Source organism: Crinia signifera, chromosome 11, assembly GCF_055691185.1.
Source record: "Crinia signifera chromosome 11, ASM5569118v1, whole genome shotgun sequence".
NCBI classification, from domain to species: domain Eukaryota; kingdom Metazoa; phylum Chordata; class Amphibia; order Anura; family Myobatrachidae; genus Crinia; species Crinia signifera.
In genome coordinates, this window is record NC_139227.1 from 76,874,515 (window position 1) to 76,891,408 (window position 16,894).

The window sequence follows — 16,894 nt, forward strand, 5'->3', positions numbered from 1 at the left end:
GCACGTGTTCATTAATTCGCACATTTTCATTACTAAAATTCACATTTTTCATTGACAAAATCGCACAAAATCGCATGTCATCTCATTTTTCACACAGCAATTCGCATTCCATATTTTGCGATTTTTGGTCATAAAATTTGCGATTTCTAAACGTGTGATTTTGGATCATGACTAAAAAACTTGTCCTATTACATCTCGCCCTATCTCTCTTCTCTATTATAAGAAGTGTCTCTTGTAAGTGCACTTTCCAATGTCACAACCCTGCTGGTCCCCCACCCACCCCCACCCCCCCGCCCAAAGGCGGTATCACGGGCTACACACATCATCATATGTGTACCCAGCTTTATAAATAAATGATTGGATTAAGAGATCTCACAGTAAGCATGACTGCTTCAGCATGTACAGTATGTTTGCTTACTGCTCTTTATTCCATAATTGTGGCTCATAGTATTGCTGGTACAAACCGAGCAGACCATGAAATGTATCTGGATCTTCGTGACAATTGGTGGCTAGGACAGATGCTTCAACTCCAATGAACTACCGATCATTATAGATACAGTAGCTCTCCTGTGAGATATGAATGTTCTATAGCTTGGTACAAAGCATGGATTCTTTTTTCTTGGTTTGAGAATTTGCATTCCGGCTTCTGAAAAGAAATGCAAACAGGTGTTAAAGTTTAAAGGTAAAGGTAGTATCTACCAAGAGACATGAGAAGGGAGCAAAACAATATACAATTTTAAAGAATATGAGCGTTCATATAAGTTTGCAGGATCCAAAAAGACTCATAAATAATATATATCTGCATTCGTGGCAGGCTTCAAAGGGAAAACACTTTTACGATAAATATAGATACGTTTGGAACAATTCTCTTTTAGTTCATGTAAATAGAGTGTTTATAAACAATTGTGCTGTCGTATTACTTGTTGGGAGATCATTTTAAAGATATCATTAATTTTGGGCCCTCTGAACGATATTGTTCACAACTTCGGCCAGTGTGCATGAAGGAACGATGTACGCTCTGGTTGTTCATTCATCAGGGATTTTGTTGTCTATGTCAAATAGCTAGACTTGTTTGCCTTCGATTGTTCGTCGGTCGCCATATGGTTCAGTGTGTAGGCACAACATCGTTTGACCAGGACGAATTGAAATCGTTTACCAATACAGTATCTTTGACTGCACACATAGTCTAGTGTGTATGCACCTTTACTTAGAACACAATCACTGCACAGGGACTATTTGAACTCCTTGTACAAATACATAAACACACACACACACACACACACACATGTTGTTCTTATATTATTAATCTATTTTTTTTTACGCAACAATAATGTACCACTACATAGCTCCCTTGTCTTTTTAGTAGATAGGACATAGCATGTTGTTCCAGAATTTCAGATAATTTAAATGATCCTCTGTCAGTACTCACCGTTCTTCTACCTCCTCCACTGTGTCCAGCAGTGGACTGTTCATGGTCTCTGGTAGCCAAAAAATAGGTACTCCACAAAGAATAGGCACCACTCCAAATATTACAAGGGGAAGGAATGATGCATAGATCTTTGTCATCATTGCAAGAGGGGCAACTACTGCCCCTAATCTCATCATCATGTTGGTGAATCCAATCCCAGTCTGTCTGTAGAAATAAGAATTCAAGTTTATGTATAAACATTATTCTACTGCACAGTGTAAGTTCACACCAGGTGCCCAGAGGCAAAATGGAAGGTGGTGCCCACCCAGTGGCTCCAGCTTGCACATGTGCTGAAACCCAGCATCTCACCATTGGCACATCCGAGAGATTCCTTATTGCAATTAATTGTGGTCATATGGAATCTTTATTTTCCGGTGCCGGCTGCAAATGATAATTATTAGAGCCTTGAGTTTTTTTTAAATAGAGAGATTATATTGTGATAGAGTACCAGCCAATCAGCCTCTGTCTTACATGGGTATGGATCATAGGGTCAACAAGAGGACGGTCTACCACTGAAGGTTGACATGCATCAAGGTCGACATGTCTGAAGGTCGTGATAATGTGAAATGATAACGACATGAGGTTAGGTCGACAGAGTAATTAGGTCAACACAAGCATTGGGTCAACATGGGGAAGGCCGATAGTCAAAAGGCCGACATGGAGTTTTTAATTTTTTGTCCCAATGTCGACACAGCCGACATGGACACAAAACGTTGCACCGCGTCCCCTTGCATGGCTCACAGCGCTCTCCATACTTGTACTTGGTCAACCTAATGCATGTCGACCTTCCTCTTGCTGACCTAGTGATCGTGTACCATCTTGCGGCCCCTTTGATAACTTTAGCCTGGCAGCCACTGTCTCCATTGTCCCCAGGAGTTACACTCGGGAGTCCGGCATTGATGCTGCTATTTCCAAGAGATTTGCACACTGGAGAAATCCCTGGGAACACAACTGTGCCATGAGAGGAGGGTGCCACTGCCCACACAGATGCTCTCTTAAACCCATGACTGATAAGAGAAGACCAGAGAGGAAATGCTGCTTGCCATGTACTAAGGCAGGGCCAGAATATGTCACTAAGCATCCCCCCAAATTATATCATGCTTCTATCTATATCTGTAGAAAGGGAAAGGCCAAATGACATAAATTTGTGCCATTTATCCCACCCCCTCCATTATATTATATTAGAAACTTTCAAATATATCAAGGGCTTTAACAAGGTACAGGTGGGAGACATTCTTCACAGGAAGAGGAGCAACAGAACACGAGGACATGCACTGAAACTAGAGGGAGGAAGATTCAGGGGAAATGCGAGGAAGAATTTTTTCACAGAAAGAGTAGTAGATAAGTGGAATAGCCTCCCAACAGAGGTGGTAGACGCAAATACAGTAGTACAATTTAAACATGCTTGGGATAAGCATATTGATATCCTTACAAAAAAATAAGGATCAAATATGGTTTGAGGTAACATGTTTAAAAAAAGGGGCAGACTAGATGGGCCAAGTGGTTCTTATCTGCCGTCAAATTCTATGTTTCTATGTTTCTATGTTTCTATTCTACACCAGAATTCAGTGTATAACCTCCTGCCCCTGCTCTGCTAGGAAGTGTACAAGATCCCAAAGTTCCGGCCACTCTTCTGAGGGTGCAAAAGGCTAGGACAAAAAATTTGAGTCTCCTGCAACTTGAGGGAGAGTAGACAAGTATGCACTGAAGCCAAGCAGATTGTAAAAAGTAAAAAAGTACATTTACTGTAGGTCCCTGCTTTACTGTGCATAAGCACAATTTCCATGTAGTTGTAATCTAGATGTACTGCTCTGGATACACTTAATTTCAAAGAGTATTAATTTTGTTTTGCTTAATTTCTTTCCTGGTATATTAGCTTGAAAAAACATTAGCGGTATAGGGTCTTATTGAACATTGTTATAATCGCGTATAAATCACTGGTTATAAAAATGTGACAGATTCTATGGGTTGGATTACGTCTATTTCTGTGTATGGGTCATTGGGTCGACTCAGGTCTACATGCATTGAGTCAACCACAGAACGTCGACATGGCTTTGGTCAACACATGGAATAAATCAACATGGATGAAGTCAACAGGGTTGGCAGGTAGACACAAGCATTAGGTCGGGAACGGCTAGGTCGACAGTCAAACGGTCGGCATGAGTTTTTCATGTTTTTTTCCTATGTCGACATAGACACCGTCAAAGTGTACCGCGTCCCCCTCACATGGCTCACTGCGCTCATCATGCTGCGGGCACGGTGCCTTGGTACACCCAACACACTATTCTGTTCTCCCTCCACGCCCTAGTCGGCTATGTCGACATATTTCATGTGTCAACCTAAGCAATGTCAACCTTCAGTGGTCAGCCCAATGCATGTCGACCTAATATGGGTCGAACAAATGACCATATACCCTATTTCTAACTGGCATCACAGTCATCTGGAAGTGACGCGATTCTGAACCTCATGTTGGAACGAACTTTGGGCACCTCATGTACCAGAAGTTGTGTCATCCAGAAGTGATGTGACGGCCATCTTGAGTGTCTGTAGAACGCATGCTGGAACGCATACTGGAAAGAACCAATTTTTCTGCCATGGCAGCAGACCGACTTTACAAATAAATGTGATTGAGCTCAAAATCACTATTATTAAACTCTTTCGGGAATAAGAGTTTTACAGCTAAAGTAAAATTTTGGTTCTTGCCAACAAGACACGACATCTTTCATTTCTTTTCAATGGCTTTTATGCCCCCCAAAAAACTTGAGATACCAGAAACAGAAAATACTTTTGTGTTTTCAAAGTGGGCTGAAAGAGCACGATACTCTAAGCCAGGCATGTCCAAACTATGGCCCTCCAGCTGTTGTGAAACTACACATCCCAGCATGCCTTGCCATAGTTTTTGCATTTCCTAATAGCAAAACTGTGGCAAGGCATGATGGGACTTGTAGTTTCACAACAGCTGGAGGGCCAAAGTTTGGACATGCCTGCTCTAAGCCCTCCCTAATGTTGCAGAAATGTTCACCCAAGCGGATTTTTAACATGACATCCTTGCAATATATGAGGGAATTCATGGTAACTTTGGGCCTAAAATAGGTTCTTTCCGCAATGCTTACTAAATACAGATGGAGCCGCTCTCATTCGCCGTCCCCTGCCAGCCACCTGAGTCCGACAGAATGGGGCGCCCTGCAGCCCTCCGCCCGTCTCCCTGCTCACTTTTCTCTCTGCTCCCACCTGCCACCGCTCCTTGTCCATCTCCCTGAAGTGGAGAAAGGCAGGGAAGCATTTTGTCCCCGCTCCCGACCGCCTTACTGTTGGGGACGCACAAGCGAGTGAGCCGCTCGCGTGTCCCCGCCGGCTAGCGGCAGCTCCATCTGTACCTTTTAAACTTTTTTTATACTTTATGGTAAATTTGGTAATAAAAAGTAAATCCATAACTGTTCTTTTTCTTTAAATCCTTTTTGGATTCCAAGAGATCATATAATTTTCTTCATTGTTTCAGTTATTTTGTATACCTTATCTATTTAATATCCACAAGCTACAAACTTGTTGCCCATGGTTCTCACTTGTTCCCAAAAAAATATATATATTATTAGAACAGTTTTTCCTTAACCTTTTAAATGAATCATTCAGAATGGAATTTATCCAATTGTTATGATGACAGCTGGGGCTGCACTGTAAGCACATGCGTCAGTTGGTTTGGTATCATTTTTTAAATGAATCCTTTGTTCCTCTATATCAGTGCTGGGCAACACCGGCCCTCCAGATGTTAGTGAACTACACATCCCAGGATGCTTTGCATTAGTTTTGCTATGTGGCCATGCTGAAACTGATGCAAGGCATGCTGGGATGTGTAGTTCATCAACATCTGGAGGGCCGGTGTTGCCCAGCCCTGCTCTATATACACTGAGGTGTCAAGAAAAGGAATGGACGTCTCCTGTATATCAAAACTAAATAAGATATTTTTGTCATTATCATTTAGGAAATCACAGAAAGAATCCAAGTGTTCCCTCCCTCTCCTATAGACAACATAGTTGTTGTCTTTGTATCTTGTGTAGGATTGGTTCTGGTTGATAGATCTACAGGGTGAGATTTAATAGGATGAGAGATTCAGAAAGTGAGAGATTTGGTAAGAAATCTCCAGTTTTTTTAAAGCGGCAATCATTTACACTGCAAAATCAAACTGGTTTTGCAGGGTAAATGATTGCTGCTTTAAAAAAAACTGGAGATTTCTTACCAAATCTCTCACTTTTTGAATCTCTCATCCTATGCATGTGGACCTTTTGGGGTTGACCTATATTAACTCTCTATCTAGACAGTATCTATCTAATAATCCACACCCATGTAGGATACCAAGTTCTCCCCGAAAGAGTTTTATTAGCCCAGATTTTATTAAGCTCCCACAAACCCAAAAATAGATTTGTCTAAGACTTAAAAAGGCAAAAATAATTTTAATCTAAAAAAAGTAATTTAATAGAGATAAAGAAGAATGTGTCACATTAAAAATGGGGGATGTAGTTAATCCTGATATACAAAAGATATAAATGTGTTGTATACAAAATATATGGCCAAGGTGACAAACATGTCCTAAAAAAGTAGTAAAGCAGTGATGGCTAACCTTGACACTCCAGCTGTTGTTGAATTACACATCCCAGCATGCCCTGCATCAGTTTTACTATTTGGCCATGCTAAAACTGATGCAGAGCATGCTGGGATGTGTAGTTCAACAACAGCTGGAATGTCAAGGTTAGCCATCACTCTTCTAAACTCCCAGGTAGATTTTCAACAAAGAGCTGCTGTGTAATTTATTATTATTTATGTATGAACAGTTTTTATATAGCGCACACATATTCTGCAGCGCTTTACAGAGAATCCCTGCCCCAGTGGAGCTCACAATGTATATTCCCTGCCACATGTCCACAAAGACATTTTTGGGTTAATTTTGTTGGGAGCCAATTAACCTTCCAGTATAGACGAAACCAGAGTACCCGGAGGAAACCCACGCAAGCACGGGAAGAACATACAAACTCCGCACAGTATGAGCAATGGTGAGAATCGAACCCATGACCTCAGTGCTGTGAGTCAGTAATGCTAACCATTACACCGTCCGTGATGCCCGATGATATGACGGAATTTCCTATAAAATCCATATAGGCTGTCTTGTCTTATAAATACTTGTCTTTTTACACCACCTGTTTTTTTTTTTCTTTTATTACGTTTTTAAAACAAAGATTACATACGTTTGGATATATTGACATTTACCTATATGTCATATATCTCACAAATCACATATATTCAATAGCATTCACTTACATACAAACATTTAACATTTACAGGTCCGTACTAACCAATATCGATTTTTACACAATACTTATGTGGTATTTATCTCAGGATTCTATGCAATTCCATAGTCTTGGATCTATCACACCACCTGTTAATCTGTGATCGAAACGCATTGACAGGAAGGAGTGTGAACAGCCAATTTCCATAATTTCTTATTACTACACCTTGGGCCAGATGCACCAAGCTTCAAAAAGTGATAAAGATGAGAGTAATAAATAATCAGCCAATCAGCTCCTGCTATTTTTCAAACCCAGCCTGTAGCATGACAATTAGGAGCTGATTGGCTGGTTGTTTATCACTCTACACTTTTCGAAGCCTGGTACATCTAGTCTCCTAAGAGGTACAGTATGCTACTTTGGAGTTTTTTTTTTTTAATGAACTTTGAACCATAATTGAAACAAACACCTTTTATGCATTTTCCCCCCTATTTCTTTGTAATGTGTCATTTAAAAAAAAAATACATTGTAAGTGGTTTTATCACCTCTGACATCACTTATTTTTTAACCTGGTACTGTATATGGATAACTTGAAAAATACTCCATCTGGAATAGCTGTGAGGAAGCTGAATCTAAAGATACTGTACCTTTAAGTGTATTGAACCATCTATACTACTGTGAGTCGGGTAAGTTTTTCCATCCATGAAATCACACCGATTTTTCTCCCATTTTGAAATAACAGTACGGATGATGTAATGGTTAGCATTACTGCCTCACAGCACTGAGGTCATGGGTTTGATTCCCACCATGGCTCTAACTGTGCGGAGTTTGTATATTCTCCCCGTACTTGCGTGGGTTTCCTCTGGGTTCCTCCCACAATCCAAAAATATACTGGTAGGCAAATTGGCTCCCCTAGAATGGGGCAGGGACTGAATATTCAACTATACTCTGTAAAGCGCTGCAGAATATGTATGCGCTATATAAGAAACTGTTAATAAATAAATAATAACAGTCAGTCTGACTTTGAATTGACTTTTATTAAAGACATAGATGGCCGCAAAAGGTATGGGCACTGATGCCATTCGACCTGCCTGGGAATGCCCATAAAATAAAAAAAATTTTGCAGTTGGTCCAGTACATTGTACCAGCTGCACCGCCACTAGTTTTGCCTCAGTATAGAGAACTTGGTACTCTTTACTTAGAAGGGCGCCCACGATTTTGATCGTGGGCATCGTTAGTAAAAAATCTCGGGCATCTCGGGGATTGAATGCACTAAAAAATCGGGTGCGATCAACCGACGAGATGCCCGAGATTTCCCATAGGGAACAATGTTAAATGTCTCAATTGACCCAATTTTCCTGTTCAATGCCTCAATTGACCTGATTTTTCCATAGGAAACAATGTTAAATGGGCCACAGAGGCCAAATAGGCACCCTGAAGTGTATAATGGCCACCCGAATTGTTAACGCCACCCCACGATCAACGTCAACCCGATGCGTGGCGAGCGCAGCGAGCCCGCGAGGGGCGGCGGTACGCGTCCTACGACCTTTTCATACCCCCACTATCCACGTCGGCGTGGAGTTGAGAATAGAAAGTGTGGCGAGCGCAGCGAGCCACCGAGCCCGAAGCGTGGCGAGCGCACGCGGACAGCTGTGAAGCCCGCGAGGGGACGCGGATACCTGTGAAGGTATCCGCGTCCCCTCGCGGGGCTCGCTGCGCTCGCCACGCTTCGGGCTCGGTGGCTCGCTGCGCTCGCCACACTTTCTATTCTCAACTCCACGCCGACGTGGATAGTGGGGGTATGAAAAGGTCGTAGGACGCGTACCGCCGCCCCTCGCGGGCTCGCTGCGCTCGCCACGCTTCGGGTTGACGTTGATCGTGGGGTGGCGTTAACAATTCGGGTGGCCATTATTCACTTCAGGGTGCCTATTTGGCCTCTGTGGCCCATTTAACATTGTTTCCTATGGAAAAATTGGGTCAATTGAGGCATTGAACAGGAAAATTGGGTCAATTGAGACATTTAACATTGTTCCCTATGGGAAATCTCGGGCATCTCGTCGGTTGATCGCACCCGATTTTTTAGTGCATTCAATCCCCGAGATGCCCGAGATGGGCGCCCTTCTAAGTAAAGAGTACCGAGAACTTTTTTCAGCCGTAGCATCTTTGGTGGTTGTGGTCCCTGCACAGTGCAATAATATTAAATATAAAATAAACCCTGATTTGTAGTTAATATTATTGCCCCTTTAAATCCTGCATCCCAAACCGCCTAAAATGTGGTAGCTCTAAAAAGCTAAAAAGCTAATTTAGCCCAAAATATTATTATATTTTTATTCTCTTTGCCTAAAGTTACACATTTTGTGATATATATGCATGCTCAGTCACTTTTACTGGTTTCCTGTAAAGGCAAAAATGACATAAAAGTCTGCGATATAGAAATGATTTCTTCTTGTTTGTTATATTTAAATTACACTTTCTAATTAATGAATAGTATGGATGTAATATTTGACAGTGAATAGGTTAATAATCCTACGTCCAAATATTGCTAAACAGGAACAACTATACGTCTAATCCAAAGTTTTATAGCACTAATGTTACACAGGAATATTCCACTACAAGGCGAGTCAGACTTTCATTAGCAAAAGAGGTTGTTCTATTGTACCAACCAGAGACTACATTATTTAGCAGTACATCATCTACATGATCTCACTCAGGGTATCATTAGCAGACATTACTGGAGTTCAGGATGATTTATGGTTTAAACGGTGCATTTTCCTTGTCCTCACTGTAACTTTACCATTGTATACAGTTAAATGGGCAGAATTGTGTGAAACCAGGTATATAAACATCAATGTTTTCTCTCTATTACTATGCATTGCCACTACCAAGAGGTTACAGATTATTTTGTCATTTGTTATGTGAGATGATCAGAGACAATGGGAAGAGAGGGTAATGATGGATGGTCTCCATCTGCTCTAATCCCCACATGCAAATGCTTTAATCTCATAGCTGCACATATTGATTGCACTTCTAACTGAGAATAACAAGTTTCCCTGTGGGACGATCTGGGGGCTAGACTTGGGGAAATCAATGAAACTAGGGGAATGGATAGAGTGTCCCCCTGCTACTCGGTGTAGGCTGTGGCTTCCAGATTGCAGTCCAGTCCTGCATACCGTCCAACATCTGAAGGGCAGAAATCGGTACACATTCAGAAAGGGGGCTTGGCCATGAGTAAACAGGGCATGGCCATGGGTAAATGGGGAGTGGCCATGCCTCCTTTACAAATGTGTACTGGCCTTTTTTTTCCTTTTATAAAGGGATACCCCTTAACTGTTAAGGCGCTTGCCTGTGATGTGACAGTCCCAGAATTCCACTTCCATAAAGAGAGAATGCAGCCAGAGCAGAACATTTACTAAGGTTTTTAAAAAAAAAAAAAAAAAGATGAGTAGACGTTGCCCATGGCAACCAGATTCTGATGTCTGTTATTTCTCCCTGGACCTGGGAATCCCACTATAAAGACCAGCATATATGCAGCTGCTAGCCCTGCACCTAATGGGACAGAAGCAGTGTGAGAGCCGCCCTTCCCCTATAAAGACCACCACGAAGCCCTGATATTACCCCAGACTCATACAGGCTGCCACAAAGTCATAGAACACCCCAGGGGATAATGGAGACCTCCATTCATAGAGATCTGTCAGGCGCAAGGCTAGACATGCCCAGCGTGGGGACCATGCGGATCACTCAACTCCAGCCCGACTCACACAGCAGCCAGCAGCAGCATATGGTAATGGTGGGGGCGGAGTTGGGGGTCGTTGGTACCACACAGCAGGACATCCAGGATCCAATAACACTTCCGGGTGGGGCGGGTGGAACGCAGGTGGGACACAGAACACAGAAGTTTAGGATGAAACTGCTGCGCATTGGAAGGTACAGCGGGACCTGTAAGTTTGGTGGAACACATATGACAGTGACAGCCCGGAGCAAGGAGGAGTTGGGACAAAGACAAAAAACGGTACATTCGGTACAGTTTTTATTTGCCGGTACAGACCGTTAAAAAATGGTACTGTACCGGCAAATTCGGTAGAGTTGGAGGGTATGGTCCTGTTATGGTGCTGCACATTACGATGAAGACTATATTGATAGGATTTTTGTTTTTAGGATCTAGAACTTAATCTGATATAGTACTATTAAGCAGACCAATTTCTATAAACAAATCATATACAGTAGTACAATCAATACAGTAAGTACAGAACATTTTTATTGGCTTTCTAATCTCAACTCCACGCCGACGTGGATAGTGGGGGTATGAAAAGGTCGTAGGACGCGTACCGCCGCCCCTCGCGGGCTCGCTGCGCTCGCCACGCTTCGGGTTCGCGTTGATAGGGGGGGTGGTACAGCCTGAAAAATGACATTTGGGGGCCATTGAACATGTTTTATACAAATTTCAATGCATTTGGATGCATTTCTGTTAATTGCATTTGTTGCAATTTTTTACCATACGATGCACATCGTGGGAGCCGCGATTGTCCACAAGTACCGAAATGTCTACAGTGTCAACATAGGTTAGGCTGTAGGGCGGAGGGTAGGGGTAGGTTACAGGGGGTATACAGTAAAGCACTGGAGGGAGTGCCTGGTATATAAATTTGGGTTAGGGATATTCGAGAAATATTCTGGGTGAAATTTAATAGGATGAGAGATTCAGAAAGTGAGAGATTTGGTAAGAAATCTCCTGTTTTTTTTTTTTTTTTAAAGCAGCAATCATTTACACTGAAAAATCAAACTGATTTTGCAGTGTAAATGATTGCCGCTTTAAAAAACTGGAGATTTCTTACCAAATATCTCCCTTTCTGAATCTCTCACCCTATTAAATTTCCCCCTCTGAATGGAACGCAAGAGGATCCCAGTCTTACCTAAAAGTCACAGTAATGTGACTTTTGGGACTCAGGAGCCATGCAGGTAACCACTAGGCCACCACAGACAATATTTTGTCATTGCAACATATCAACATTTCATCAATGTCTACATGATGAATGTTGACATGATTAATGGCCCCTAGCGAGCGCAGCGATCCCCGCCAGGGGCGGCGGAACACGTCCTCCGACTTTTTCATTAGCCCATTATCCACGTCGGCGTGGAGTTGTTTTTCTATACTGTGGCGAGCACAGTGAGCGAGGGGACGTGGATTACTTTACATGTATTCAGCGTCCGCTCGCCACGCTTCGGGCTCAGTGGCTCGCTTCACTCGCCACACTAAATAAAATGAACTCCACGCCGACGTGGATAGTGGGGTAATGAAAAAGTTGGCGGGGGCTCGCTGCACTTGCCACGTACGGGTTGCCGTGGATAGTGTGTGTGTGTGTGTGTGGGGGGGGGGGGGGTGCGTTAAACCTATTTTTGGGGACATACAATCATATGATTGTATACCGAATGTCATGGCATCAAACACCCTATAAAATGACATGCTATTGCATGCGATTCAAAATCGCATGCGATCAAATGCGATTTTGCGTCAGATGCGATGCGATGACCCGGGGCTGAGAGAGCAGTGCATAAGTTACATAGGAAAATCGCATCGCACATCGAATGGCCCTAAAATGGCCCATGCAATGCGATGCGATTTCACTACGCAGAATAGCCCACTAAGCAAATTGCTTAGTGTGCGCCGTGCTAGGAAACAAGTACCCTATATGGTTTCATGTAAAGCTTACCTGAGCACAGTTGGGTAGAGCTCTGCAATGTATAGATAATTACAGACAATGGATGAACCAAGAAATCCTTTGGCCAGGACGGTAACAGTCAGCTGCAAAGGCATTATGTCTGAAATACACAATAAATGTATGCATACTGTAGTATCATTTATACACAAGGAGATCTTAATTTATAGATTAGGAGAAATATGGGTTATATATTATTGTTGTAAAATCTGAATCTACATTATCATCCACATAAACTGGTTTAAATGTAATTATTTTGTACAATTTGCCAGCATATTACTTGGAAAACAGTTGTACATGATTTATTAACATAGAAGGTATTTTGCAATAGTTATCTTCTAGCAAGGAAATATACTGATAATTCTTAACAAAATGGAAAAATTGTGTATACCCTGATGCAGACTGTAGCATATTTACCTACTTTTATTTTCTCTTCTCCGGAGAGCAGCTGCTGCAGGGCACTTCAGGGGTGGGGTCAAGCTTTTATATCGGGAAAGGGGGCATGGCTAAAATAAGGCAATTCACATCATTTTAGCCCCACCTCCTCCCCGTGGACCATGATGGGTAGTTATTTTACTCTACATCCTCACTGCATTATTAGGATGCCAGCAGGAGATATGCATGGTCTTCCTGGAGTGCGGGGGACTACCTGACAAATCAGGAGTCTCCTACAACTTTCAGGAGAGTTGGTAAGTATGCTGTAGGTGCTTCTGATATGTGTACATACAGTAACTAAAGAAAGAACAGGAATATACTGTAATAAGTAAGCAATAAATAGCACTACATTTGTAGCATAGTTACTGATACCTCTGTTATAAGCATATATAATAAATACTGATTTTAAAATAAATGTTAACAAAGGATTGAGTGGACCTATGGTATTACTTCTTTTGTTCTGATTTATTAACATGTAACAATGAGTCCCGGATCACAACATTACGGTGCATGGCAAAAAAAAGGTTAAGGGCCAGATAAAAGAAGATTGATAAAATGGAAAGTGATAAACAGCAAGCCAATCAGCTCCTACCTGCCATGTTTCATGCTGGGCTTGAAAAGTCGATTTTTGTAAGAAGTTACCGTTCAAACCCCTTTCTCTGAGTCCATCCTGGTGACACAGCTTGACCTTGGGATGTAGGAAGGTCCGCAAGGAGCCAAGCACCTATGCTAACATCTTTGAGAGGCAGGCTCCTCCCTTCTGCATCCCAGCATTCCTCAGTTCAACTTCAATAGCACACTGGAATACATTACTCAGTACAACGCCCAACATATTAATATGCACAATGAAAACATAACCATATAACACATGAAACGGTAACACTTACTGAGCGTAAGGGAGGGATCGCTGTGTCACCAGGATGGACTCTGAGAAATGGGTTAGAGCGGTAAGTTCTTACAAAAAATCCCCTTCTCTCTTTCGTCCATCCTGGTGACACAGCTTGACGTTGGGACGTTCAAGAGCTGGGCCTTTGGGAGGGTACGCTCAGGCCTGCAGTTCTCATCAATGCTCGCCCAAATGAAGCATCCTCCAACGAGAGCTTATAGAACCTGTAAAATTTGGTATATGTGTGAACAGTGGACCACGTGGCAGCCCTGCACAATTGTTCTGCCGTAGCCCCATGCTGCACAGCCCAAGAAGAGGCAACCGACCTGGTGGCATGGGCATTGATCCTGGAGGGAATGGGTCTGCCGACTTTAGTGTAAGCAAAAGCAATGACCGACCTTAACCACCTAGCAATGGTCTGCTTAGAAGCTGGCCATCCTCTCTTATGTACATCAAAGTACAAACAGCAAGTCAGATTTTCTAAAATCCTTCACTCTGTCCAAATAAATGCGCAAAGCGCGAACCACATCCAACTTTTTTAGTTTGTCCCTAATTCTATCCTCCTCTGGAGGATTAAACACTGGAAGAACAATCTCTTGGTTCAAATTGAACCCCGACACAAAATTTTTGGGTATTGTCCTCAGGACGGCCCTGTCTTCATGAAAGACCAGTAAAGGTACCTTGCAAGATAAGACCCCCAATTCAAACACTCTTCTTGCTGACGCAATGGCCATAAGAAAGGCAAAGTTCCAAGAAAGGAATTTCAGGTCAGCTGACCATAACGGTTCAAAAGGAGGTTTCTGAAGCACGGACAACACCAATGAGAGATCCCAGGGAGCCACCGGTTGTCTGTATGGAGGTTTCAGACGTATACCCCTGCAGAAAAGTCTGAACTTCTGGCAATAATGCCAATCTCTTTTGGAAAAATATAGACAAAGCTGATAACTGAACCTTCAGTGACTGAAGGCTTAGACCTGCTCTTGGAGAAAGTCCAGAAGTCTACTCACTTTAAATCTAATTGTGTGAACCTTTTGCCATTCACACAGCATCTGATATAGATCTTCCACACTCTATGATAATTTGCCACAGAAACAGACTTGCGAGCACTAAGCATGGTCTGAATAACAGAATCTGAAAAACCCTTCTTCTTTAACAAGGCGGTCTCAAAAGCCAGGCCGTAAAATTGAGACGACCTAGGCCCTGGTGTAAAAACGGACCTTGTTTGAGTAGGTCCAGTCGTTGTGGAAGCCTCCACGACGCAGTCGATAACCTCAGAATGTCAGAGTACCAAGATCTTCTGGGCCAATCTGGAGCAATCAAGATCACCCTAACCCCTTGTGTCCTCACCCTCTTGAGATCCCGAGCGATCATTGAAAAAGGTGGGAATACGTAAGCCAGGTTGAAACCCCACGGAATTGTCATGGCATCCATGCCTTCGGATCCCTGAACCGGGAGCAAAACTTGGGTACCTGACAGTTGTGTCTGGATGCCATAAGATCCACCTCCGGGAGTCCCCAGAGATCCACAATTTCCTGGAACACCTGTGTGTAAGGTCCATTCTCCCTCCAGCAGATCCGATCTGCTGAGGAAATCTGCTTCCACATTCTGGATCCCCGGAATGAAGACAGCCAACAAAGCAGGGACATTCAATTCTGCCCATTGAAAAATCTAAGCAACCTCTAGCATTGCCATCCTGCTGTGCGTGCCTCCCTGATGGTTGAGGTATGCCACCACCGTGGCATTGTCCAACTGAATCCGAATGGGCAAACCCTTCAGCCGATTCACTGCCTGTTTTAAAGTCTTCCAGACAGCCCGCAGATCCAGAACATTGATCGGTAGAACAGATTCCTCGCTGGTCCACAAACCCTGCAGTCTGAGTTATGCCACCGCCGTGGCATTGTCCGACTGAATCCGAATGGGCAAACCCTTCAGCCGATTCCTCACTGGTCCACAAACCATGCAGTCTGAGTTGACTTGCTTCCCACCCCCTTAGACTGGCATAGGTTGTAACCACCAACCAATACCAGGCTTGAAGAGAGTGACCCAGTTGTAGAGTCTCCAGATCCGTCCACCAATTCAGTGACTCCCTTGCTTCCAGAGACAGGACCAAGGTCTCCTGTTTCCTGGACTTTGGGTTTACCGACCAAGAAGAAAGGATGTTCCATTGGAAAGTCAGAGAATGACACCTTGCAAACTGCAGGGTTTCGAAAGTTACTGCCATTTTGCCCAGAAGTTTCATGCACTTCCAAACTGATGGATTCAGTGACTGCAGAATTTTGAGTACTAATACTCGAATGTCTCTGGCCTTTGATTCTGGAAGGAAGACTCGATGTAAACGAGTGTCCAGCAAAACACCCAGAAACGTTGGAACCAAGTGAGACTTTGGAAGATTCAAAATCCACCCATGATCCCGTAAGAAATTCTTTGTCACTTCCAGATTTTCCTGCAACTTTGCTGCTGACTCCACCTTGAACAGCAGGTAGTCCAAGTAAGGAATTACCACAATTCCATTCAACCTGAGAGCTGCTGCCATCACAGCCATCACCTTCGTGAATACTCTTGGTGCTGTGGCCAACCGAAAGGGAGAGCTTGGAACTGTAGATGCATCTCGCCTATTGCGAAATGCAGCAAAGATTGATGCTCTGCACAGATAGGCACCTGTAGATATGCATCTTGAATGTCCACCTAAGCTAAATATTCTCCTGGTTCCATGCTTAGTAGGACAGACCTTAGGGATTCCATTTGGAAATAATCCACCCATAAATGTAGGTTTAAGGACTTCAGATTCAGAATAGGTCTGAAGGACCCATCTGGTTTGACCACCTAGCAATGGTCTGCTTAGAAGCTGGCCATCCTCTCTTATGTACATCAAAGTACAAACAGCAAGTCAGATTTTCTAAAATCCTTCACTCTGTCCAAATAAATGCGCAAAGCGCGAACCACATCCAACTTTTTTAGTTTGTCCCTAATTCTATCCTCCTCTGGAGGATTAAACACTGGAAGAACAATCTCTTGGTTCAAATTGAACCCCGACACAAAATTTTTTGGTATTGTCCTCAGGACGGCCCTGTCTTCATGAAAGACCAGTAAAGGTACCTTGCAAGATAAGACCCCCAAT

At 43.0% G+C, this 16,894-nt stretch overlaps 1 protein-coding gene across 1 annotated transcript in view; it reads right to left on the minus strand.

Annotated features, from left to right (window-relative positions):
• Window positions 1–363: 363 nt before the first annotated feature.
• The window catches only part of LOC146045969 (solute carrier family 22 member 6-A-like), a 63,717-nt gene continuing 47,186 nt past the window's right edge, over window positions 364–16,894 (minus strand). Inside the window, exons 7-9 of the mRNA XM_083165119.1 lie at window positions 12,450–12,558; window positions 1,430–1,633; window positions 364–646 (exon numbers count right to left, since the gene is read on the minus strand). Coding sequence (XP_083021245.1) covers window positions 586–646; window positions 1,430–1,633; window positions 12,450–12,558 — 374 coding nt within the window. The 3' untranslated portion in view covers window positions 364–585. The remainder of the gene's footprint in view (window positions 647–1,429; window positions 1,634–12,449; window positions 12,559–16,894) is intronic.